General features: G+C 40.2%; 1 protein-coding gene across 1 annotated transcript; it reads left to right on the plus strand.

The window, feature by feature from the left end:
- Positions 1 to 1,178: 1,178 nt before the first annotated feature.
- Positions 1,179 to 27,186, plus strand: Wee1 (Wee1 kinase). The gene is made up of 11 exons (XM_089241565.1): positions 1,179 to 1,679; positions 3,800 to 4,168; positions 16,051 to 16,129; positions 16,386 to 16,549; positions 17,205 to 17,326; positions 17,443 to 17,589; positions 17,704 to 17,817; positions 18,954 to 19,099; positions 19,281 to 19,388; positions 19,493 to 19,638; positions 24,440 to 27,186. Exons 1-11 carry the CDS (start codon positions 1,360 to 1,362, stop codon positions 24,561 to 24,563), a joined length of 1,839 nt encoding a protein of 612 aa, XP_089097691.1. The 5' UTR covers positions 1,179 to 1,359; the 3' UTR covers positions 24,564 to 27,186.
- Positions 27,187 to 27,447: the final 261 nt, after the last annotated feature.

The raw sequence follows: 27,447 nt of genomic DNA on the forward strand, positions 1-27,447 counted from the left end.
TGGGGACTGACAAAATTCTTACCCAGGGGCCCACGGATGATGTTTCTCATCACTTTTTTTACACTATGATGATTTACTTTTGATGGGGGGGGGGCCAGGAAAAATCTGTTCTTTGGGTCACCAAAGATCCCAGCCTAGAGGCCCTACAGATGCAGAATGAAGGGGGAGGAAGCATATATTCTATGATGAGTGGGAATAAAATACTTAATGATAGGGGGCGACACCCCCACGGTTTGGGGGCCCTTCACTTACCAGTAAATAGAAGTGAAATACACAGTAAAACATCTCTTTTGCGGACACCGGAGGGACAAAGAAATCCGTCGGAAAAAGAGAGGTGACCGTTAATCAGGGGTTTGAAATTAATGCATGTGTTATACAAGGGTAAATTATAATTTGGTCGTAAAAGAGGGGTGACCGCATTTGAGGGTTGTCCCGTTTTCGTTTTACTGCATATATTTTCAACTCTGGGACTTTTCCTCTCATTAATTCTGATTTTCCATCAGTTCTGGGATTTTTTTGTCATTAATTCTGAATTCTTCATCATTCTAGGATTTTTCTTTCATTAATTCTGAATTCTTCATCAATCTGGGATTTTTCTTTCAATAATTCTGAATTCTTCATAATTCTGGGATTTTTCTTTCATTAATTCTGAATTCTTCATCAATCTGGGATTTTTCTTTCATTAATTCTGAATTCTTCATCAGTTCTGGGATTTTTTTTCATTAATTCTGAATTCTTCATCAATTCTGGGATTTTTTCCCCATTAATTCTGAATTCTCATCATTCTAGGATTTTTCTTTCATTAATTCTGAATTCTTCATAATTCTGGGATTTTTCTTTCATTAATTCTGAATTCTTCAATTCTGGGATTTTTTCCTCTCATTAATTCTGGAATTTTTTTCCTCTCATTAGTTCTGTGATTTTTATAATGTGGTTAACCCACCACACTTCACTGAATGCGTATTTTCGGTCCACGGACAACGCCGCGAGAAACATAAATTGGTGGAAACAGCATAAAAATTTGAATTATTTCCCGCCGTCTTTTTCTTTTTTAAAGAGCTACATTGCCGTAGTTGGCAGTTTAAAGGGTTGCCAGTCCATATTCGGAATAACGGTCCGTGATTGGTCCGCTGGTGTCACGTGTGCGGATTTGAGCGCCATTTTCTTATCGGTTTTTTTCGTATTATTGTTGTTTATTTTTTCATAAGGCGCGTAAAAACTGCCGGTCTCGTCACTGATGGCTGTTGTGTCCCTGGGGCTCGGACTTTTTCCATAATCTGTTTTTTTTACACATGTTTTTTTTACGTGCGTAATATTTCATTATTTTTAGCTTAGTGTTTGTGCGTGAGAATTGCTTTGATGTCAGTGTCGTCTGTCGATATGTCGTTGAAGCCGAAGATGCTCTTCCGTGCCGCTGCCGCAATGGAAGACGAAGGGATCGTGTCCCGATTAGATTTCAGTGACGACGAGGACGTCTCACCGATCAACAGCGAGGATGGACACTTGCCTTTGAATTTCAGCGCGAGTCCGATCCGCCACTCGTCCTCTCCGAATTCCGATGACGGCAGTTGCGATCACCTCGATTCCTCAACGGACTCTGCCGTCGGCGAATGCGTCCACCATCACAACAACAGCAAGCGTCGCGGTGCCATCGTCAAGCCCTATCAGTCGAATTCGTGGTGAGTAGTACATACTGTGTTTGAAAAAAAATTTTTTTTCTTTCACGTACGCAGGGTGCTCGGGGCCCAATGGTGCTCCGATTGAATCGGTAAGCTGACACTTTTCAGCCCTGTAGGCCCTAAGAGAAACCCCTCTTGCCTTAGGTGCTGTTGAAGCAGCCCTGCATTTATACAAATATCCCTTGGATACTTTTCTCATGCCTCTTTCCCCAATGAGCCAATTCACAATATCCTCCATTTGTAACACAAGTTCTCATTAATGTATACAGGGTGCTCTGGGCCCCTTACCTGTGGTGATGAGATTGTTTAACTTGTGAAGTATATGTCATGATCAAGTGTGGTGGTGCTCAAGCCAAATCAATCGAATTTGTGGTGACTACTTCATCACACACCAACTCTGGCCATATCGTTATACTGCAATTTACTGCCATGCGGTGAATTACATGAGTAAAACGAATTGGATTGGAAATAAAGGAGCCATCAATGGTCACCTGAAGCTTGTTAAGGAAAATTCCTTGTTATTTATATTCTTCCTGGGTTTGAATCCGGGACCTGATGGCAACCTTCACGGTGGTAGACAAACATCTTACCACCATGCCATTGCGGTCCCGGTTACTTATAGTGATGAGGTGTGGTACCAAACTTTTTTGTTAATACTTTGTATCGATAACAAGCGAGGTGCTGGCATTGTCAGGCCCTATCAATCAAATTTGTGGTGTGGTGCACATACCATGTTTTGTAACATCTTTTGAAACATGCAGCGCCATTCGGATGCTCAAGACTCCTTACCCATGGTCAACCGATACTTCCAGTTTAGTAGGGAGGCAAAAAAAAAAAAAAAAGAAACCTCTTGTCCCAGGCCCCCCCCCCTGGTGGTTTTGAGTTCATGGGCAGGAGGGGCAGGTCCCCCCCCCCCCAGAAGAGACATTAAAATATAGTAATTGGCACACATAGCATAGATGTATCCATTTAGTACCAGTGAGTTGCCCCCTCTAGTTCAGATCCTGGGTATGCCCTTGGTTGAAATGGCACTGCATGTAAACAAATATAGATAATCGTTTTTGCCTCGTGAATATTTTATCCTCAATCTTTATCCATGAACTCACAGGGTGTTTTATCAACGTTAAACATAATGCTTTTTCACTGTAATCCGTAGAATGCACCAGATCCACCTTTTATAATAATATAGGGAAAATAGTTAACTGGATGTTGCAAATCCTGCCAGTAGAGACTGGTAGGGCGAGATAGCCAGAGCTGTTGAATCAAGTACCAGTGTTTTGCTCTATTAATTTTTCTCTGCTTTTGTTGTAACATGAGTGTTTGCATTGAATCATGATCATGGTATGTCAATCATTGCAGGATGCTTAGTTCTCCCCATGAGGGCAGAGCTCTGGACCTGACTTAAACCTCATTTTTATTTTGTCTTTTTTGCACTATAAATTGGCTATCGGGGGCACCGTGCATAATACGGTTGATGGGGATTTCTATCTCAGAACATTTCCAGTTAGCCGAGGGCTTGTTGCAGAACAATGCAAAACATTCTGCTTTGGGGGATGTCTTCTCTATCAAACATGTTTAACGTGGCTGTTTTGGATGCCTCGTGAGAACCTCAAGTCCCAAAGCAGAATGTTTTGCATTGTTCTGCAACGAGCCCTCTGCTGACTGGAAATGTTCTGCAGTAAAAGTTCCCATAATAGTGTTTTCTTGAAATTCTTCCAGATTGTTCTGCTACGTATGTTACAGATTTCGGCATATTCTGCTTTGGGGACTTCAAGAATGAGCAGGTACTGCAGGGTTTAAGCTCCGGTCACATTTTTTGCAAAATGCGAAAGAAAATCGTAGAATTCGAAAGAAGTAGTAGCCACTTTTGCAAAAATGCGTACAAGAGGTACGAAGCGAGTAGACATCCAACCATCAATCATTACATTAGCATTGTAGCATTTTGCTAAAGCTCCCCCCATGGATACGCCATGTGAAATTTTTGGTTGCGTTATGATATCAGATATATAGCAGAGCAAATTTTCACTTCCCTGAAATCAGTCATAACTGGTTTTACAGGGTATCTGTAATGATTGCATATGATTGTTTGCATTATATTTATATTTTACTGTTTATTTCAGTCATCACAAGAGCATAGAGGAAGAAGATGAAGATTGTGAATATCCCAAGAGGGTTTCAACGGGAAGCACTCCACCTTACAAAGGTGTCAGAGCCCTGAGGTTGTTCGGATCACCGCAGTCGCCGAAGAGTCTCCTCCACCAGTCACGTTTAACGACAGTAGAGGCACAGCGTCGGAACAGGTCTAGACTTTTTGCCCCGAAGTCTGATTTTTGTGATGACCACGATAACAGCTTCATCAAGACCAGGAGGGTCAGGCCACAATCGGCTCAGAAAGTCGAGGCTAACATCAATCCTTTCACAAAGACTGGTTTGTGGTTGAGTTCGAAAGCCAAGCGGAGGCGGGAGAATGGCTTAACAGGATGTAACGAGTAAGTTTGATTAAATTCATGTGTTTATATTCAATCTCCATTGCTTATTGAATAACGGCTCATGCATATAGCAGGGCTTGACAAATCCCAGGTGGCTGTGGCCGCTAAAGAAATTAGAATTAGTGGCTAAAATTCCCCAGGTATGCTCTGAAAAGTAAAAATAGGATTACTTCAAGTCATTTTTCTCAAAAAAAATTATGCTTGGCTGCTTAAAAATTTGGTTGCCACCTAATTTCTTTTTGTCAAGCCCTAATGTACGGTGAACCCTATATGAAACAGAACATCGAGGGGCCGAAATATTTTTTATATCAGAGTGGTTTCTGTTTTTATAACTGTTCATATTGTTCCGGATAACGTCTATCACAACAAAGGACAACAGAGATTTATTTTACGGGACAACTATGTACACATATTTACAAGCAGCGATTTGACAATACAGAAAGCCGCTTAAAATTGGCTTCGCATATGTATGCAAGAGAACTCTCTTGATTTTATTTTTGTCTTGTTAAAACTCGACAAACTGCCTTCTAGTTCCACTATGCAGGCGCTTATATGCAGGTTAAGAAAACTTGGGAAGCTTCCTGAAAGATCCTGTAGCATCATGATATTGCCAGATTAGTTTGTCGTTGATTTGGCAAGATTTACAGAGAAATGTGTTAAATTGTGTGTGTGACTATTTACAGGCAAAATAATGACATAATAAATAAAGGCTATTTACATAATTTTCGTAACAATATCATTATACTAATCATCAGAGACATCTTTTGATTCTGTTTAAGATAGATATCTTTTTTAACAGGTTGAGCCCAATTCAGTAATCGCACATGTAGGGAAAAATCCCAGATGCCATGGCGACTAGAAAATTGGTATTGGCATCTAAAATTTTCTAAATGTGGTTGCTAAAGTGGTAAATGTCTATAGGTCGAAACACACTACACTGATGTGTGATTTCACATCATGTCTGAGACATTGTGAATTCTGATTCATTTAAATTGTGTGACAAGGGAGTAACATAATTTCCATGCCACAAGGTTTCCACGAATCGGAATTTCCAACGTCTCTGACATTACAAGATAATCATGTCCCGTCAGTGTAGTACATTTCAGCCGTAAGAGTGACACAACATTTTCCGATTTAATTGCCATTATGCTACATCTTTTAACATAGGAAAAGTAAAAAAAAAATATTTAGGATCGTTTTCCTTGAGCAAAATGCCCTGCTTAGCTCTCCTACAAAATCGGGCTAGCTCCCAAATATTTTTCTGCTTTTTGAACCCCTGCAATATCCCAATTTTCCGATTGCTACGATGACGTTATTCTTGGGATTTATGCAGTTAATTTCTTCTGGGGGTCAAAAACTTCATGTGCTTGGAAGCATTTTCAGTCGCGAAAAGTTATTGGGTCAAAATGTGCACCTCCCCTTCCACACTTCATAGTTGCTAAATGGTCAATTCAATTTCTAAGTGCTGAATTCTGTTGCTAAATGCTAATTTTAAATTTCTCTCATTCCTGAAAACTTAGAGGAAGGGAACTTTAAGTTAAGGGAAAATTTTAACAATAAGACGCCGAAAATGTTCTTTGGCTGATTTCCACGTTAAGAGATATTCGAGCCACCAGAGTTTGATTTATCATGAATTGATTGTATATGCTTTTTGATTTTTCATCAAGTTTTTTAACTGTTTCGAAAATTATATCTTTTATAAATTAGCGTTTAATAATGTGATCAGTATTGTATTCCCAAGAGATCGTTGTGATCTGTCCAGGGAATTTGTTAGTGTTAGTAGACATCCATGCCCCACCCGGGATTCGAACCCAGACCTGCACAGTCAAAAGCTAGCTCCCTAACCACTGGACTGCCAGGCAGCATTTGTTTTAAATACTGTCACTTATTTTAAATTTCAAACTCGAAATTTAAAGTGATTGGATGTGGAATATAAATAGAAAAATAAAACGTTTATTTAAGTTTATTTTTTCAATCACAATTTTCATCAACCCTCAAAATGTCCTAGAATTTTTTAACTTTGCCTGGAAAAGTGCTTGAATAATCCTTGAATCTTTTTCACTTACAAACAGTATGAACCATGTTTTCACTGGATGAAAGCCAGTAGAGCTCTAGCTCTGAGGGCATATGCTGTTCTTATTTTGTTTCATTTACACCATAAATGCACTGGAAAGAATATGTGGTATATTGTTTTTAAAATACAAATATCCATCTACATCAAAGTGATTCAGACTGACAGCGTGTGAAGATTAACATTTGAAAATTCTGAGAAACTCTCCGTTATCATGGGTGATAAAAACGATGTCTTTGATTTGACCAACATTGATTTTGATATGATTATTATTTTTTTAAATTTTAGCTAGCATTATTTTGCATTTTATCTAATTACCCATCATTCAATCAAATCCCCTCTGGTTTAACCGTGGACACTTTTTTGTCATAATATCAACTTTTGGTAAAATATGTTGTAATTGAAACAGTATGCTGGGTGACAAAAAAAGTTGCCAGTTTTCAGACCTTTAGTGCATCTAATTTTTAATGATTTTTAAATTAATTATAAACTTTCTTTATCACCTGTTTTATGCATTGCTGTTGCTTTCCCCTCTGCCAATTTTTACTTTTTTTAGTGCCTGAACTTCCGGGCTCTAGTAATAAAGGTTCTCGGAAAATGTTAAATATTTGGGGAAAATGCGGTGAAGGGGAAAAACTGAAGTTTGAAAATTATTTGGAAGGCTTTATAAAATAAAAGATATTATACAGTGTAAACGAGAAGTCCTGAACACATTTTAAAAATGAATAACAAATCAACCAATGGACATAAATGGGTTGCGGTTTGCATTAAAATACTTATGTCGTAGAGATATTTTTTTGATAAATTAAAAAAATTTCAAATTTCACTGACATGTGCCGCTGTAAAATAAAAAACTTGATATAACACATAAAATACAACCCAAACAGTGTATAATTAATGTTTATGACAATTTTCATTCATAAAACTATGACATTGTAATGTGATCACCCTTTCGAACTCGAGCAACATCTGAATGGGTAAAAGGGCACACATGCTGAAATGTGGTAATTTTGTGTAATGGCAGATTGTCATAAACATTCATTTTTGTACTGTTTGAGTTTCATTTTATGTGTTATGTCAAATTGTTTTGTTTCACAGCGCCACCCTTGAGTGAAATTCAAACTTTTTTTAAATTTATCAATAAAGAAGCTCTAGACCACGATAAGTATTTTAGTACAAATCATACTTTTTAATGTCAATTGGTTGATTTGTTACTAATTTTTAAAATGTGTCCAAGACTTTTCGTCCGCCCTGCATTTCTTGCAGAAGGAGATTTTTGGCACTATGCTATATTACTTTCTTCAGCAGCTGTGATCAGCGAAAGTAATGCAAATTCAATTCTAAAATTTTTGATCCAACATTAGAGGAAGAATTTTAATCAATTCTGAAATTATTTCTCTTGATTTAGTTCTGAAATGTTTTTCTACACTCACTTCCAAAATTTAGGTACGCAACGGTTTATATAACATTACGACAGCACTTTAATCTTCCCCCCCCCCCCACACCTAGATTGCACGGTTAGTGGAACACAAACGCTTGGTACTCGCGTTTCCACAGTTCCTTCACGTGGAGCCGTCGTCACTCAGTACCAGCAGATAGTGTCTTACCAAGTGATATTGCAACCTTGGCAGTAACAGTTGTGGAGGTCGCTCGTCGATTCAGCTTAGCTACTATAGCAATATACCGATTACGAAAACAATTCCCAAGCAAATCAAACAGCTGACCGGAGACATGGGTTCAGTCAACCAGGGTTACAAACCCCATCTGATGATCGGTATATTGCTATAGGGCCCAAGCGGAATCCCGCTTGGGCCCGACGTACCCGAGGACGAAACTCCTCAGATGCACCGTTGCGTTCTGGAATTCGTTGGAAAAATGGGTCATCTGGTCACCGGACCATGGTGTGGGATACTTAAGCAGTAATAAGAATTATAGATTATATTAGAAGACGAGACTTGAGCGAACCGGTCCGTGTACGTCATCGAAGTTTTTCGGTTGAGGACTGACGTCACGGAAAGCCCCCCTTGAGAATGACGTCCGTGGCGTATTTTATCATAGTGAGTCATCCAGGAACTGTGTAAAGATATCGTTGGCACCCCCTTGGCTGAAATTTCTTGTAATCTTTCAAAAAAAGAAAAAAATGCATCCGATATTTCAAAATTATGTACAAAATATAGCGAATTTTCCTGGTCGTTGCACTTCTTCCAGTCGTAATATTTTTGATTGGAATTCTTCTCATTTGCTAACTTTTTTTTCCTCCTTCCTAGTTTTTAATGAAGGGAAAGATTATTTTTCGAACATTTTATATATTTACATGGATGTAGATAGAAACGGTGGCACGTGAACACTCAGTTTTTGATAAGACGGAATAATCAGTTGAATGAATCTTTTTTTTATTCCGAACAGCTGTTCATTCACGTTCAGACACGATAAATGACGATTCACCATTTGTTTTATTTATTTATTTTTTTTTTACGTTATACCACTCTTAGGGATAATGATGACGCACACAGGTGGAATGGCTCTCTAGAGATAAGTGGCAAAAAAAAAAAATAGCCGTTTTTAGCTATTAATTCCTCAGTCTTATCCATCGATGTTTTCTTTCCGTGGGATTTTTCGTTGTTAGTTCGTTGGGATTTCGAAATATTGCGGAATTTCTCCTATTTTCATCGGGGTTTCCCCCGCCCCCTCCATCGGCTATGTGAGAATCGTATTGTGCTATTGAAATGTCGTGGGAACTGCGTTTGAATAGAAATTTCACGCTCGGTTACTCCGCTGGGTTTGGATTCCCCCCTTCGTGTTGTGTTTCGTCAATTAGATATTGTTATACCCAAGGACCCCGCTCGATTATCTGTGCTTATAATTAAGGAGCTATCTAGCCGAAGACCAACTTTTTACGCCTTAATTAATTAATCTGAGAATTCGGGACCCATTTGGTTACACCGGGATATGGTGACCTGACAAATTAGTCGGGCCTCTCATTGAAGCACCGGGCCGTGCTCGGGTGTGTCCATGCGTTAAGACAGCAATGCTAAGAACCCGCCTCCTCCCTCAAAGCGATCTTTAGGTGATCCCCCCCCCCCACCTTCGGTTTGGCAACTAATTTTGAGGGATGGATTTTATTGAGCTAAAGCAAAGGTGCGTGATTTCCAACTGGTCTGTCCCGTCAATTTTAGGGTGCCACTCGAAATCATGTGGGGTTGGGGATGTCCGAATCCCTAAGAATAAGACGGAGATTTTAGTCCCAGTTACTTCACTGCCTTTTAATGTTTTTCCAATAGCTATCGTTGTACCATAAGACCTCTCGATCCCCTCAGTGCGTATTCCTAGGTGATCAGTCATTACCAAGACTTACCGTGACTACTAAAATTTCTTAATAGTCACTTAAATATTGTGGATTCCCCCCCCCCCCGGCTCTGGTTACAAATTGAGAACCTCTCAGTTACGCACTGACTGAGAAAGTTGAGAAAAAATTCTCGCTCAGTCACTTCAATGCATTTAACTCGGTGTTTCTCAACCAGGGGTCCGCTAGCCTCATCACTATGAGTTCCTTGAGAAATAGAAATGAATATCGACATTATAGATTCCCACAATGTTCTAGGCTTGTAGGGGTTACGCAGAACAGGGATATAACCTGAAAGGGTTCTTTAAAAACGAAATAATCAAAACGCTGCTTTAGTTTCTCGAATGCAGCGTTTCCTCAACTTTGGACCCTCCTTCAGAGGCATCCGCGAACCATTCGCGGGGAAAACTACTCCTTCAGACGGAGCCTGGCATTTCATCAGAAAAATACAGCTACCTCTGGGAAACATGTGTCCTGAGGAAGCCCGAAAGCAGTGGAGTAACTGGTGCTGATGAGATCAGCCAATCGCCTTTCCTCCGCTGAACAAACTCGTGTGATCGGGTGCTCGTCGTTAGTGAGAGAGAGAGAGATCAAAAGTGCTCATTAAGGATTGAGGAAGAACAAGTGGGTAAAAAAGTAAAGGATGAGAAGCGTGATCGTCGACTATTGCTAACTATCAGAGGAGGGCGTTAGCGCCCCACGGGTTAACGCACTTTACGCCACTGTTAGGATAGTTATTGTTGCAATTGCGAATAGTTAGTTAGCTATAGCTGTCGTGTCAGACAGTTTAAATTCATGTTTTTTAGATTTCTCTCTCTTATCTCTTGCCCCTAATGCGAAAAATGGCCTTTTGTTTGCTGTACGTGTGTGTAAAGATTGTAGGGGCCTCCACTTTCTTCGTAACGAACACGTGCCCGTTCTTTAATCTTGTTTGTTCAGGAACTGGTCTGTTTGCTCGCTGTGACTTGAAATTTGCAGAGCCGTGACTCGTGGCTGCGTCTTGTATCGTGAGTCCAGCGCGACACCGGACCGCAGCATATTAGAGCTCGTATAACATGAGAAAATTTCAAACTGTACTAGTAACTGATTCTTGAACAAGACTGTTACGGGTAGGGGGGGGGGTGATACATATATATATATATATATATATATATTGTGGAACAGTGGTTCTCAACCGGGGGCATATGCTCCCTCGTTGTGGTCCTTAGATATTCTAAGGGGGCCGGAGGAAAATCAAATGGAGGAGGAGCCACAATAATTGGTATTGGGGGGGGGGGCACATAGAGAGCTGTGACGAAATAAAGCTTTCAAGTGAAATATGGTAGAGAAAATTGTGACTGCTTTCCAGAATAAAGTGGAGGACCATAAAACCAGGGCCATCTTAATCTATGGATTCTTGCGGGCATGACCAGGCCACATTAGGCCTACACGATGAGATCTGGTACTATGATTTTCAAATCGATAAGTATGTAAATACAGTATGTTACTTCCAGCTGGGGGCGCCATGATGTCGGGACGACCACGTATAAAGCCTCCGACAAGGATGTAGCTCACCGGCCCATGGTAGGTGTGACCCAGGGTGATGATGATGTGTCGGAAGTTTCGATTTATTGTGAAGGTTCGTTGGATCGTCCCATATTTTACGCAGACCTATTCCCCTTTCCCCCCCCCCTCCAATTTGATTCGGCTCTTGGGAGGGAGGCCTTCTCTCAGTATCAATACCTGGCCGAGGGCTCCAGAGATCTATCTCATTCATAAAATGTTTGTTCATTATAAATTTAGATTTTGATTCAGTTAGATAAGTAGAAAAGGGCCTCGCTCTTGGATGGGGGGGGGGGACCTGGATAAGACAGAGGAACCACTAGATAGAAATATGGGTCCAAGAGGGCCATGGGCAGAAGAAGTTGAAGAAACACTTGTAGAAGGCCGACAAAATATTTTTCGCGCGTAATGTTTAACACCTATTTAGGCAGTGAAGGGACAGATTAACGTCAGGGACCCTTCGAATTATGGTTTTTATACATCTGATTAGCTAACCCGAGTACTTCTCTGAATCTGATTAAACCAGTGTAGTTACGGCCCTATGTCTATTGAATGGAAGTTTTGTGACGGGAGGGCCCCAAATTTTCTTGTCGGCATATTCTGCAGTGGGGTTTTACATGTTGACATCGATATCCGGTTTGCTTGTACCGGAAGTAGCCATTGTGTAATTGAAGCGTGTTCAGAGGCCCCCCTCCCCCATTTAAGCATGTAATAAAAAATTTTTTTATTGGTATTAGACTTCTCTTCCCCCACTTAGAGCAGATGTTTGGATCTGTTTTAAACGGATAAATACAATATAATGGGGTGATTGTGATTTCGCGCTCTGGTAGCTCCTGCATCCTTCAGTGGGGGGGGGGCCCCTGGACCAGTTATTGATTTTTCTTTCAAATGTAATGTTCATACCCCAGACATCGAAACTGAAATCTCATCAGCCTCTTCAACGTAGAGTATACAGGCTCAACTCATCAGCCCTCAGAGTCATCCGTGACCTTCAAACTTAATTTTGCAAAAGTGAACTAAGCTACCTGTGGCACATTTCCATATTATTGAAGTGACCTGTGGGGCAGTCCCACGTCACTTAGGAGGCCCACGGCATATTCACAGATAATTTGCATGGTCCGCGGGACATTTCCAGATCACTCAAGCGGGCCCCACGGCACATTTCCGTATCACTTGAGTGACCTGCGATGGCGCTGTTCCCGATCACTGAAGTCGCCCGCAATTTCTAAAAAATTGAGAATTTTTGATGTAGAGGACCTTGCTCGTTCTCTCTCTCCTCTTGTTGATTTGTATCACCCGGGAGCCCCGTATTCGACTCCAGGGCCCAACGGGTAGAGTAGCGAATGCATTTTCTCGAGTTTAATCTGAGACTAAACTATGAGATTTCCTTTTTGGGCTGATGACCCTTCGAATTATAATATTTATACATCTGATTAGCTAGCCCGAGCGCTTCTCTGATTAATCCCCAGTATAGTTATGGCCCTATGTCTATTGAATGGAAGTTTTGCGACGGGAGGGCCCCCGATTTTCTAGTCGGCATATTCTGCAGTGGGTTTTTACATGTTTGCTACATGTTTACATCCTTACTAGCGGGTGAAAGGAGGGGGCCCCCGGCCCCGTTGGTGGTGCCAAAAGGTAATGGTGAGCTCGCAAGATCTCGTCGTCATCTTGGTGGCCACGTGGGCCAACGAGAGGAACCAACGACCTATGATGGATGCTGAATAAATATGTGTGTTTGCTTCAAGGAAGTAAACAACGTTGGCTTTTTCAAAGCCCATGTTAAGAAACATGTTTTTCTCTGATCCAACGGATTTTGTACAGCGAAAATTCCGGCAGTTGATAGCGAAGGCCCCCCCCCCCCCACTAAATGTAGAGGCACGCACGCACACATTATCGTTATTTTTGGGGCAGACAATGTTTCCTTCGGCCGTTGGGAGCTCCAGCTGGTTCAAGTTCAGCTGGTGGTGGTGTTGTGGTTGCAGCTGTTCCCATTTTTTATTATTATTATTTCATGCTCTGGATCGAGGATTTGTTTCGAAACAAGTGAGTTTCCGATTTTTTTTAGGGGGTGTTCGTCGGGTCGGAGACGATGTCGGCAGCTGTTGGTTGATCCAGGGTTCGGGGGATTCTGAATGTGTATAGAAGGGCGTATATGAATCCTTCCCCCCCCCCCCCTTTATATGAAGTGTATATGGATTTTTTTTTGTATCGTCGCCAGGTGTCACTGTCGTTATGAGGCAGCAGATGTTGTTGGACTTCCATCAAGACATTTTGTTACACGTTATTAATTTGATCCTTGATAAGCTCGGACAATCTCAAAAGTATTTGGGGACCCCGGCCCCTGAGCGATTCTCTGAGAACCCCCTCCCTCTTTGAAGGTTGAAACAATCGACCTATGTTTTTTTAATGCCCAATATTAGTGTTTACATGAATGGACAGGACAGTGACATGTGTGTTCTAAGCACCCCCCCCCCCCCCCGTGGAAAGTGATGTTCTGGTGGGAGGAGGGCTGCCTAGCAATTCATGTGTTTGTACTCTGTATGCCCAACATATATATGCTCAACCCATGGCCCGCTGAGTCATCTGATGTGACCCGCGATAAATAATCATTTAAGTGTCCCCTCGAAAGGGGAATATAAGATCGCTAAAGTGGTGCGTGGCAAATCGAAAGATTACTTCAGTTGCTTTTGGCTTATTTCCAGATCATTTAAGCGACCCGGAGCAAATCTCCAAATCAAGTGACCAGTGGCACACCCAGTTCTCTTGAGTGGCCCGCGGCACGTTTACAGTTCACTTGAGCGGCAGTTTATCGATCATTTAACCCTTACAGCGGCAATCCCGAGATATCGCGTCAAACTTGATCCGCTTTATTCCGGTCACCCCGAAATATCTCGGGTTCTTGACACGCTTTCATTTTCAATGTGGTTATTATAATGCGAATCGGGAAAACCGCTCAAAGGGTTAAGTATCCCGCGGCACGTTTCCAAATCACTCAAGTGGCCCGCGACTCGTTTCGAAACCAATGAAGCGGCCCGCACTCACTCTCCAAAAGGTTAAGCCCGGGTAGGATGCATCAGTGGTAACGACAATCGGTTCGCAATTGGTAGTAAATCGTCTTGGAGGTCGTTGATGGATAAGAATGGGGGGGGGGGGAAAGGGGTTCCACACGTCAGCTGTTCCAGCGACTCTCGGTCACACAACGTAAGTTAGCGTTTGTTTGTTCCGGAACAGGATGGAGAAGGGATGTAGAAATGTCGGTTATGTGTGGATCTCGTTGTCCGTATGCCGTCTTCAACCGTCTCTCGCGGCACGCGCGCGCGATTCAATGCGATGTCTTCTCTGGCACCTATTTGTGCCACTATTGTTGTCATCGGATGCGTATTTATGTCTTTGTTGTATGAAGGAGATCGGATGGATGGATGCGTTCGCGAGAGTAGGGCAGGATGTGGCATCTGTGTGTATGTGCCTCCTCTTATACTTCCTCCCCAGTGTGTGTGTGTCTCTCACCTGGTGTACCTTACCTGACTCTTTTGTACAAGTCGCGTGTCTCTTGGGGTGTCCCCCCTTCCTCCTCCGGATGGAAAGTTTCGAGAGGGCTTGCCCAGTCTAGGGCTTGTGGCCGTTGCTCATAAAGGTGTAAGTTTTGTTTGAAATGGGGGGAGGGTTCCGATCCTTCTTTAGAGACCCTTTAAATAGAGAGGATTTTTTGTGTGCAAAGATCTCAACAGCTGGGATATTTGGTGAGGTAACGGGATCCGGATTTGGCGCCAGTCAGCTAGTTTGAGCCGAGTCTTTTTTTTTTTTTTTTTTTTTGGGAAGTCTTCATCTTTGTGGACTTTTTAGGGATCTCCTGTGATTTTTCACTGCTGTTCGATGAGTTCACATTATCCAGGCTTATTCAGCTGTGGTTTTGGTGTGAAGAGGAGCTATTGCAATATGGTTATCCAAGCTTATTTCAGGTATTTGATTTTAGTATAAACATGCCTTTTGGTCTGATCTGGGTCTTGGCAAATTCCAGTCCTCGTTTAGTGACTAAAAAATCTGTGCCTAAAACACTCTGTATGGGAAATTCTCGTCCTGAGTTGGAGTCTTAAGGCTACATAGGTTCGCTCGCTTTGACTTTTGTTCGCCATGCTTTTGTTTTCCTCTTCTCTTCTTTCCCTCCTTCCCATGCGCAAACTGATTCCAACCATAGCCTTGGCTAAACAAAATCAAAGAGCCGAAACACAAGCTCCTTTGATGAACCAATCACATGCGGGTCCACTTAAGTTTGACATTCGTCTAATACAGGGCTGGACAAGTCCCGGGTCACCATGGCGACTAAAAAATTGGTATTGCCACCTAAAATTTTCTTTGCGCGGTTACTCTAAATTTGTGTTTAAAAAAAATGTTTGGAATTTATAGCAGCATATCTGCCAAAACGAAAGAGGGTCAAGATACGGAGGGAAGAGACCCACTCCTTTAGCATCGGATGATAGTATTTTCTACTCGCGATGGCACCAGTTTAGTGAAAAATTTATTTCTTTGACTTCAAAATTTATTTACAATGACTTAAGTAGTGTTTTTCCTTGAAAAGAAACTATGCAATTTAGTCGGCCTTTTAGAATTGATTGGATTCAATTAGTCAATTTAGGTCCTGTTTATGGGTATATACGCACATTGTAAAATTTTGTCAAACCATTGCGTGTGCTATGGCTTGGTCGTCGTTTGATCGGTTTTTACTGCATTTAAATGCACGTTCATTCACATGCGCTGAACAAGGTATGGGGCACTGAATTTTTACTCTGTCGTTGCACACACAGTGCATTCCTCTAAATTTATAATGTATTAGCCATGTGTGATGCTGATAATTTTCTTAAAACCTTTTGTGTTCCGATTAGTTCATGTGACGATTTGTTGATTGGTCATTGCTCCTTATATTTGCAGATCTGTAGGAAAAGGCAGCTTAGAAGATCTGGTTGATGATACCGAGCAGGATATTGAAGAAGAGTTTCACCCACTGAAAGTATGAAATTACGAGTTTTTTTAAATCTATTTTTAAGTATCGTATTCTGGTCCAAAGAATCTAACTTTATATATTAGAAAATTCAAACAATTTGAGACTTTTTTTTTTTGTTTTCTGTTTTTCAGAAAATCCCAATGTTTAGTAATTTGAGAAGCCTGTGCCGCATGCCTTTCAGATTATCAAGACCCTATTGTATGTGTGTTGTTATTGTATACATATGCTTGTGCATATATTTATTCCAATTTTTATTTTCCAGAGGATACGGGATACTAATATATCAAGATATGCCACGGAATTCCTCGAAGTATGTCAAATAGGATCTGGTGAATTCGGGAGTGTCTATAGGTGCATTCACAGGCTTGACGGGTGTGAATATGCCCTGAAGAAGTCAAGAAAGCCTCTCAAAGGAACAGCTGATGAGTGAGTAATGGCTTTCTTTATAAAGCACTGATCTTCATTGGAGAAATGCTTCGGGACGTCTCCACAGGTAAGTCTCTGGAATTCGCTGGACGTGGACTTTTCAAAAGGTAAGTTTTGCAACCGAGAACTTGTTGGATAGTCCTACGTACCAATCAAAAGAAGCTTTACCTACTCAATCAAATTCACAGAATCACATATTTATAAGGATACAAGTATGGTATTTAAAAAATGGTATTGTTAAAAAACTGTTTAAAAAAATGTTCATTGCTTGCGTGTGTATTTGTTTTTTCTATATTCAGATAAAGATTTATGACCCGATTTCAACATGTTTACTGATTAACCAAACGAGTGGCTTATGCCCTAGTCATAGATGACAATAACAAGTCTCATATTTACAGCCAAACCTCGATTTAATGCTAATCCATGCTTAGCGATATATTTTCAGTAAACCAATCTCCCACATAGGAATTCTAACCTATTCGACTGTTGACTTGATATAGGGTTAAATTATATATGAAATTGGTATTGGCTTTGAATCTGGGTTCGACTGTGTGATGTTTGCTTTGTCCAGGGTCTCCTAAAGTCAGAATGTCTTTGATATTTTGATATTACATTTTCCCCATTTGATAACAATGATGATCAATTTTTCTTACAGACGCCGAGCATTAAACGAAGTTTATGCCCATGCTCTTCTTGGTTGGCACACGCACGTTGTGAGGTATTACTCAGCTTGGGCCGAAGATGATCACATGCTGATCCAGAATGAATACTGCAACGGTGAGTGCTCTTGCATCTATGAACAAATTGGCTATTAATGAGCAGTTGCGATTTAATCAGGAGTAAAAGCCGAGTGTGAATATTGTTTGAGTTTATGTACATTTTGTATTTTGCAGGTGGAAGTCTAGCTGATGTGATAGAGCAGAATAAGGCATCGGGTGTTTCATTCAGCGAGGCGGAGCTGAAGCAAATCCTCCTGCATGTCACAGAAGGTTTAAAGTACATACATTCAAAGAAATTGGCCCACATGGATATAAAACCAGGTAAAAGGATATATTTTTCGTTCTCGCTCTAGCATTTGTTTTTGAGATTAAACAAAGTTGACTGTTGCTCGTTTTTCTGTGTCTCTTACATCTGGATCTTTCTTCTTTTTGTAGGGAATATTTTCATTGCGCGGAACACAAAATCGGATTGTGTCAGACCGGTCGATCTGTCGGATGATGGATTTGAAGATGAGGAAATCGTAGAAGAGGAAGTCACGTACAAAATAGGTCAGTATTGCCTTGTCAGATATATATATATTGTTACGATCTGTAGGCGATAGATGGGGCGGGATTTGTTCGATGGCTCTCAGAAATATCGAAATCGGTTGATGGCGGTTTCAGTCTAAGCGCAGAAACATGCGATTGGCGGAGAACTGGCGGGGCGTGTAGAGAAAAATCTAGAAAGTCCCGCCCCTCCATACGGTAGTGCAGCCGACTAGGAAACTGTGAAATAGAATTTTGTGGAATGTTCTTTTTCTCGAAGGTCAGTATTGCCTTGTCAGATATATATATATTGTTACGATCTGTAGGCGATAGATGGGGCGGGATTTGTTCGATGGCTCTCAGAAATATCGAAATCGGTTGATGGCGGTTTCAGTCTAAGCGCAGAAACATGCGATTGGCGGAGAACTGGCGGGGCGTGTAGAGAAAAATCTAGAAAGTCCCGCCCCTCCATACGGTAGTGCAGCCGACTAGGAAACTGTGAAATAGAATTTTGTGGAATGTTCTTTTTCTCGAAGTTTCTATCTGGGTTATAAATACCGTGGCACTCACGAGATGGCAGACTGAGAGAGGCTAGACAGGCTAGAGAGACACAAGAAGATTCAGTCAGTTGTGTTTAAACTTTGAGAGAAAGTTGTTAGCTCTTTGATTAGCTTGTAAATACATGTAAATTGCTGTTCTGTAAATAAATCTGTGTTTGTCCGTCGAACCGCTTCTTGTTTTGCAATCCCGAAGTCTTGTGGAAAATTATCCGGAACAATATATACATATGTATATTCCCCCGTATTTATTGCAGTTACAGTCTAATTTTGCCTTACTATGGCCTGGCTTATAGTAAATAGAATTTTTGGTCACTTTCCTTGGGATTTTGGTCTGTTGTGATACAGCCATAGGGAGCTAATGCTTTCAGATTTCATAGCCTTGTTAAAATCTCCAGATTCTATCATTTAGTCCCAATAAAATTAAATACCCATTGTTTTGGACCATTTTACTAAAAGAATACGAGTAGTTGCCAAGAAACTTTGCTGGCATCTTATTTTTCCCCCCAATATGTTGAGCCCAATTATATTGACATTTCTGAAAAACTTAACAGGTCATACTTTTACTTATTTTTGTAACAATTGCTGAATGTTTCGTTGCAGGCGATCTAGGCCACGTGACTTCATTAGTCAATCCTGAAGTAGAAGAGGGTGACTGCAGATACCTGCCTTCCGAAATACTGAATGATGATTACAGTCATTTACCGAAAGCTGACATCTTTGCTTTGGGGCTGTCTATATATGAAACCGTGAGTTAATTTTCCGTATCAACATACAATTTTTTTATGCCACTATACCCTTTTATTAAGAAAACTATATCATGTTTACCTGTTAGCTTTTTTAAAAATCCTTATCAATGTACTACAGTATTTGTTTCATTGTCACGCTCGTGTCCAAGTTGTGACAATTTATATTGTTATTGTTTTGCAGGGCGGAGGCGGTTCTTTACCCAAAAACGGTTCAGAATGGCACGATATCAGGAAAGGGAACATCACGTACCTGCCGAATTATTCAGAAGATTTAAATAATCTGATAAAGGTGACATATTTTCCCCCGCATATTTTAATTTGATCATCTGTAAAGCTTCAAATGTTTTAAGTAAATTGTTACTTATAAATATTTTTTTTAATAAAATGTTATAGCTGATGATTGACCCAGATCCAGAGAAGCGCCCATCCAGTATCGCTCTGCTCCAGCACAGGACGCTAGTACCTTATGTTTGTAAGACGAAGGCACAGCTTAACAAGGAGTTAAATGTAGAGAAGCTGAAAAATCAGTTCCTATCGAGGTGAGCATTTTTTTTAAAACCTGGAATGTTAAATGATACCGATAGTTTGTACATGATATATATGAGAGGGTTGAAGTGTCAAATTGGTGCAAGTTAACTAGTTTTTTTTCTCATTTGAGAAAAAACGATTTCACTATCATTGTCATTGAGTCTCATGTTAAAGAAGTTGTGATTTCACAATCTACTGCCGAACTATTGAATCTGAGACTTGGTTCATTTTTTCTATTAACTGTCTAGAATTTCTAGTCTTGCATCAGGAGTGTTGCTACTTCAACTCCCCCCCCCCCCCCCCCCCGTAAAGGATGTCCAATATCTAATACAGTAGATCCTATAATCCTGCCGTGGACTAGTCTGGTCCATCCAGTAATACAACGTTTTTAGATGAGGCTTCTTTGTGCATAAAAGAGGAAAATATCACTGCTCATATGTGCTAAAACATTTATAATATTTAAATGGACTTTTTCGATTGACTTCCAGTAATCTGGCACACCCTGGTCTGATATGTGCCAGATTAGCTAGAGTCTACTGTACCTAAAAACCACCGCGGTGGTGGTCGAGTGGTTATAGTGATGGACTCGAGATGCGAGGATCCGGGTTCGAACCCCACAGTGGTGGTCGGCTGGGGTTGGTTTTCTGTGGTTCCCAACTTCAAGGCGCAAATGCGAGCCGATCTCCCCCGTTAAAAAGTCTTGCCACAGAGAGCAACAGGCCTACAACGTTACAAATATTCAATCATTACACTTCACTCACAATTTGAAGTGTAGATGGCAGCACTGAAATATCATGCACAACACTAGCTACACACTCAGACTGTTACGTGCACTCACTTTGTTCCAGACTCTGCCACGAAGCTGGGCTGGAAGAGATCTCGGCAACGGGATAAGTCTGGTGGTAGAGACCCTGGCGTTCATTCATTCATGTACCTAAAAACCATTGTTACTTATAGAAAACTTACTATTATACAAAATATGGAAGACATGGCAGCAACAACATGAGGCAAGCACTACTCCTACAACATAAATACATTAGGGCTACACATGCACTCAGAATTCATATTCCGCCATGTATCAAATCTTTAGAAATTCCACAGAGGAGTGTGTATGAAGTGCAGTGTATATACAGGTTAGTAGTAGCCTTTGAGAACCAGCAAAAAGCAAATAGGAAAATGATTTGTGGACCGATAAAAAAAGTCAATAAAAGATCATTTGGTGCATCCAACCCATTTAAATGGGTCCAGCAAAAAAGGGGGAAAGATAAATCCTTGTCCCCCCCTGCTGACAGCTAAGATAGAAATAAAAACCAATGGCCAAAACCAAAAGACAGTACGATATTAATTAAATCTAAAATTACCTAGCAGCTTTTTAAATTGGGCAAAATGGTACTGGTCTGCGGACCATCGTTTGAAGAACGATGCTCTATATCAGTGTTTCTTAACCTTTTTTTTCCCCGTGGCCCCCTTTGAACCATACTTTTTTCTCGTGGCTCCCCGTCCTACCCAGAGTTTTCAAATCTCATCTACAAGCAAGACACTTTATATGTATTGAAATGATTTTTCAGTGAATTTGTACTGAACGAAAATTTTGCAAAGAAAATTGGCCTCCAGACCACTAGCCTTGAATTTATTGATCTTCCCGCTAGTCCGAGTTCTATCAGGACCGTCTCGATATCATGGTGTCCCCTCCTTAGGCAAAGTGATGCTATGGTAGTCCCATACTTTAGCTGGAAATAAACAGCCTACATATTTCCTACTTATTTTCAAAATTAATTGTACTATACAAAATATCATAAGGTGGGGTCACTTATGGGCATGACCTCTCACAAGACTTGGACTGACAGAGCTACAGCCCGGGGCCTAATATGGTTTTTATCATTTTTCAGACAATAAATTTCATATAGAGAAGGGGTCTGAAAAATTTAGCCGGGGACTTGAGAAAAACCCCATCCTAGGGAACTTGTTGCAAAATGTAGGCGGTGATGCCTGGGTGCGTCCATGCCCTAAAGAAGGCCCTGGTTTTATGGGTGGTTTTGTTGGATTCTCTCTCTCACTGTGTTAGTCACTAATATAAAATCTTTATTTCTTCACACCTTAATTTTTCTTCTCAGCTCTCCAAACCCCCTGTCATGGCCCCTTCTCCATTTTCTTCCGTGGCCCCCTTGAAGTATCCCAGTACCACAAGTTGAGAACCACTGCTCTATATCATCCTTGTAGCCTTTCAAGTCCACAAAACAAAGTTATTTCTGAAAAATTGATTTTTTTTTTTCTTTTTTTAATACAATTTTTTGGACCCTATAATTCATGCAGTATTAAACACAATCTGCAATGAAGCTAAAGGCTACAGACTTCGGGAGCGCAGCTGAATATAGCTAGAAGATATATTTCATTGATTGGGAAACTCATTCAAAAGTTCACAGCCGCTGGTCGTGCTGACCTAGCGAAACATTTACACAATATCGGCTGTACAGATTCTCCACATGATCTTGTGTGTGAAGAAGATAAAACTCTACTTCACTGTGTAAGATAATGCCATGCATTCTCTATCACTGTGAATGTGTTATTTCGTGATCCCATCCTGTGAGCTTGGGCTGGATTATAAATGCCAACTGGGTGAAGGACCTGGCATACCCTATATCTCGTACAACTATTAAGGCATTGTAAATGCTGACAGCAGCGCTTGTCTGAAGCTGGTTTTTTTTGCGGTTTTTCAACTTTGGGGCACAAATGTAAGCTGATCTCCTATTTGGAAGAAAATCTGTTTCCCCAAACCTTCAACAGTTGTAGACCTTCAACATGACACTAACATAACACAAAAATTCAAGCTTTACCATCTTCACTTCAAGATATGAAAGAAGGAGAGCAGCATCAGTAAGAACACAAAACAAGCACATCTCTGGCAACACAAATAACATTGTAGTAACATATATACAACCTCTGACAATAAAGTCAGAATGGCCGATCTGGCAACACTGGCGAAGCAAAACGCTGCACATGCGTAGCGGCAGGTGTTGACCATCTGCCGCCACCGTTGTTCATTTGAGCGTCGTTTGTGTTCCGTGAAAGACTTGTTTTACAAAGTGCTTGTTTAGTGTGTTGGTTCTTAACTGAGAACAGGAAAATCCACAAGTAATTTCTACCTGAGGGAACGACAATGAATGCTGCAAGGTACATTGAAATTTTGACCCGTTTCATGAAACGTCTACGCAGGGTACGACCTCAGTACGCACAACAAAATTCATGGTTTCTTGTTCACAGCAATGCTTGCCCTCACACAGCCAATATCGTCAAACAGTTCCTGGCAAAAAAAGGGGGTGGTGCAAATTGAACATCCACCATACTCGCCAGATCTCAATCCTCCAGACTTCTTCCTATTCCCACGACTCAAACTCGCTTTGAAAGGAAAGAGATTTTACTATGTTCCTGACATCCAACGAAATGTGACGAGGCTTTTGAACTCCATCCCAAAAGAAGACTTCTTGCAAAGTTTCCAGGACATGTATAGGAGATCTCAGCGGTGCATAGTAATGGGAAGTGACTATTTCGAAGGACAGTAAGGTAACTTTCGTTAACATTTCATCTACGTTAATGTTACAGGACTATTCACCGAACTTTGTCAGAGGTTGTATATACACACAACACACACACGTTTCTGCATGTACCAATTTATTAGAAATTCTGCAAAGGAATGTGTACAAGGCACATGTGTGATTAATAGTGGCTTTACTCATCATGTGCCAGTGAAAGGTATTGCATGATTAGTCGAACTTATAGCCTGGCCATGTGCCTAACATTTTTCACATGTTAATGTTGAGCCTTGAGATCTGTGACTTTGATTCGTCCAAAAATTGACTTCGTTTAAGCACGCATGACTTTTCTGGTCCTGCTTCTTCTAAGGCGGTGTTGTTCCTAACCAGGGATCCACAGACCCCATTGGGAAGATTTCGGAGGATCTATGAGCTTGTTTGAAAAGACAACTCATATATAATACACTGAATATTATTTCGAAATGGTCTGTGGTCCTCATTTTCATGGTACAAGGAGGATCAGTGGACCACAAAAGATGTAAGAACCCTACTCTGAGCATGTCCATATCCTTCTTTATTGGGACATTTTCTGAGGCATGATTCATGGCTGTATGATCCGCTGAGTATACCAATTCATCTTTCTTCCTGTTCCCATAAGCAGATACAAGCCCTTCGAATGGGGAGAAGGAAAGTGTGGATAGTGGGGGAGGGTAACTGTCCACCTCTGCCAATAATATAATTTTTTCACTTAAGGGGGGAGGGAATCCTGAATCTGCTTATGCCTGTTCTGGACTACTCGTTCTCCCTCAAACTTGCTGCCCTGTGCTAAAGCCTACAGAGCCCCCCCCCCCCCTTAAATATGCCTCTAAACCATCTATGGTTGTTATTGCAGATATGTGAATAAATTCCCTGTGTATACTGTCAAGTCCTTACTTTAGGCTCCAGTATTTGACGATTATTGCATACCAGTAGCCTTCTCCCATCCCCTCCCACCCAACTCAGTCTTGGTAGCACTTGGGAAATCTCCAGAAGGACCTTTTGTCACATTTTTATGACTCGTGATCATGGATGTCAGTTTAATGGGTGAATTTTCCCCGCAGCTCTTCAATTTCAACAAGGACATATCATTTGAAGTCTGACCCTTAGTTCGAAGTTTCAGCTTAATGTTTTTGCTGTTGCTGTTTCTCTTGTTCACGGTCACCCGAGTTTTTCTGCAGATCTTTTTGGGATATTTGTGCATTTCTTATATTCAAACTAATGTAAATTATTATTTTTTTCACAGAAAATTGCAAGAAGCTTCCAAGTACCTGCGGAATCTACCCTTGAAAGAATCCACGAGTGAGACCAGGCTCAATCGGGTCGTTGGCGGCAAATTCAACAGAAGCAATAGCGTCACAAATTTCTAAATATAACCTGGACTATTTTTTGCACACAAAGTAACTTGTTTTTAATGGGGGAAACAATTTGATTCACATTTTTGTGTATATATATTTTACCGTCGTTCATTTGTTTGTGTAGTGTTTTTATATAATCTATTCGGGAAGTTTTTAGTCACTATATACATATATATATTTAACGATATTGTGTGCCTTTGGTAAATTGTGATAACATTTTTTTTAAATCGATATCGATAACTTACGAAAATAATTTTTTTTAGTATCGTTCCTGATGCTAATTTCTTTTTTTAAACTTCAGATTCAACCAATGTTTAGACATTTCAGTGCCTTCATATAATGGCGATAATGGAACAGGGTGCCTTGAAACTTCTATCAGAATCGTTCCTTTTTTATTATTATTGTGACAGACTAACTGCTCATCGCAAGTTTTAATCGTTTTCAAGTTTTGACGTTTTAATATTGTTTGAAGTTCGTTTCTTTTAATTCTAACATTTTTATATGACTGAAATCCTTTTATACAATTGATTATGTGTGTTGCAGAGATTGATATGCAGTTATTTATGCTCTTAGAAGTTGTAGAAAATGTATTTTGCCTGTTGAAATAAGAGAAATTTTTTTCACTCAAGTTCATATATGACTATTAAGATTCGATATCAGCAGGAATCGAATGTGTCCCAAAATCGTAAATCACAATCTTTAGTGTGGCAAGAATGTTTCTATTTCCATTTTTGTACCTGGGTTGTGTCTTTGTGCACCTGGTGGCATAATAAGAAAGTTTCAATGTTAAAATGAAGCAGTTGTGGTATTGACTTCGCAGTTGGCGTTGTCTGAACATTTTATACATGAGTATAAGGTGTGACTGAAATTTTTCGATATCTTTGATGGCAATATTGGTGAGTGTCGTTATCCAGAGAAGTATCCTCTGGCACAGTGTTCTTCAACCTTTTCTCACCCATGGACCAGCAAGAATTTATATGTTTGATAATTTGCGAACCAGCAAAAAATTCAAATAGGATTGATGATATTTGTGGACCATAAAAAATAATTATATAAGAAAAATAATTTTTGCAGACTGTCAAAAGAGATAGATAAATGGTAGGAATAATTTGCACAGAGAAACCAGAAAAGACAAACAAGTAGAAGAAATAATTTGTGGACGCTGTCAAAAGATAAACGAATAGTAGGAATGAGATTTGTGGTCCGCAAATCTCAGAATAATTTGCAGACCAAATAGTTATATGGAATAGTGAGAATAATTGACGGACTAAAAAATAATTTCTGGACTGTCAGGGAATAAATGTGAGGAATAATTTGCAAACGGCAAATACAAAGATAATAAATTTAGAGACAGTATTTCTTAAATCATGCCTTTTGCAGTCGCTACATGTATCGGGAGAAATTTTTTGGGACTGACATCGATCGCCCACAGACTAGGGGTTGAAGAACACTGGGCTGTCTTGCATCAGGGTAAACCTGTTGTTTGCTGTCACTGTGAGAGGTAGGGTGACTAACAAGTGAATGTCTGTTTCCTTTATGAATTTGGAGAAATCGTGTGGCACATTTTCTGCTTGGAGTTTGCATCCCACAAGGCAGCATGTTTTTTTTTTTTTTTTGCATCTTTGTCTTAAATTTGTAGTAAAGCATGGTATTTGCTTGTTTCTTCACAGCACTGTGACCTTACCACTCACACTGATCATGCTTAACCGCCAGCAGTGGGTTAACTGTGATAGTCATGTGTCATTCCCACAAGAGCATTGACGAAAACACAGTGTTGTGATCAGATGATTTCCAGCTGAGGAACTGTGGCTCAGTTTCGGAATTCTAACTTCCTGGTCATGTTTAGAGGTAACAGAAACAGTGTCATTGTGATCTCCTCTGCTCCCCCAGAGACGAAATTGGGACTTTTCTTATCCGATTCCTACAGAATCTGTAGAACCCCCAGGATCCTCTTGGCTCGGTAAGTATTTTTTTATCGAGCGTTCCCCAAACATTTTAGACATACATGACTGTATTGATCATTTATTGACCTCACGACCGATTCAGAATCAAATAGCCTTTACGATACCATAAATTTAATTTTTGCTGAATCAGCAGCAATCAATGTCTTTGAAATCAGTTTCCTCGATAGTGCATTCCCATCAATATAATGCCATCTATATTAAGAATATAGCCGTACAATGTATATGTAACGTTTATACGGAATGAAACCAATCTTCGAATTATCAGAACTTATGATCCAATAACTTTAAGCAGAATCTAAATTTAAGGTTTTTATCTCAGCCAAGTTCGAAAGAACAGCGATTCCAGTGGGAAAAGAAATTGTTATTGATCATTTGCTCGTAGAATGCAGATAGGGTAGTATTGAAGGCGATTCGGGCATTAAAGTAGATTTTTTGTAGTTTTTTTTATCAACATTATCTTCTATAACAGAAGTTCTCGTCTCTGCGATTTTTTTTATATTTGATGATGTACATTTTTTGCTCTTTTTTAATGATTAACTAGTCCACTAGTTGTGGCCGTTTCTTTTTTTTTTTTGTGTTTGGTTGTCGAACTTCGGAAGGATTTCGTGATTTGTAATTTTTCTTTCATGTAGAGAAATGTGATTTATATTAAAATGGTTTTATTCGTATCATTATGACTGGGTGTGAATTTATTGTATTGATATCATTTAACAAAAGGATGGCCAATCGTGGCATGCAAACGCTTTTTCATAAATCAAGGAAATTCTCTCGAACTTTTAAACAATCTTTTTTCTTATGACTAATGGCCATTTAAGCGGCCAACCCTGTATTTCAGTGTATGGTTTTTGCTCCTAAAATAATTTATGCGTTTGTTTACTTTTTCATTTTTGGGCATAGTTTCTGGATGTACCTTGTGTATAAAATTGAGGATT

The sequence above is a fragment of the Pholcus phalangioides genome, unplaced genomic scaffold (assembly GCF_987345545.1).
Source record: "Pholcus phalangioides strain wild (caught in Gottingen) unplaced genomic scaffold, Ppha-v1.0 ptg000014l_1, whole genome shotgun sequence".
In the NCBI taxonomy this organism is placed as follows: domain Eukaryota; kingdom Metazoa; phylum Arthropoda; class Arachnida; order Araneae; family Pholcidae; genus Pholcus; species Pholcus phalangioides.

Coding starts and splice junctions, on each gene's coding strand:
- Wee1 (XM_089241565.1), top strand. CDS start 1,360: ATGTCAGTGTCGTCTGTCGATATGTCGTTGAAGCCGAAGATGCTCTTC. Junction 16,130..16,385: donor AAGAGTTTCACCCACTGAAA/GTATGAAATTAC, acceptor TTTATTTTCCAG/AGGATACGGGATACTAATAT. Junction 17,818..18,953: donor GGAAGTCACGTACAAAATAG/GTCAGTATTGCC, acceptor GTTTCGTTGCAG/GCGATCTAGGCCACGTGACT.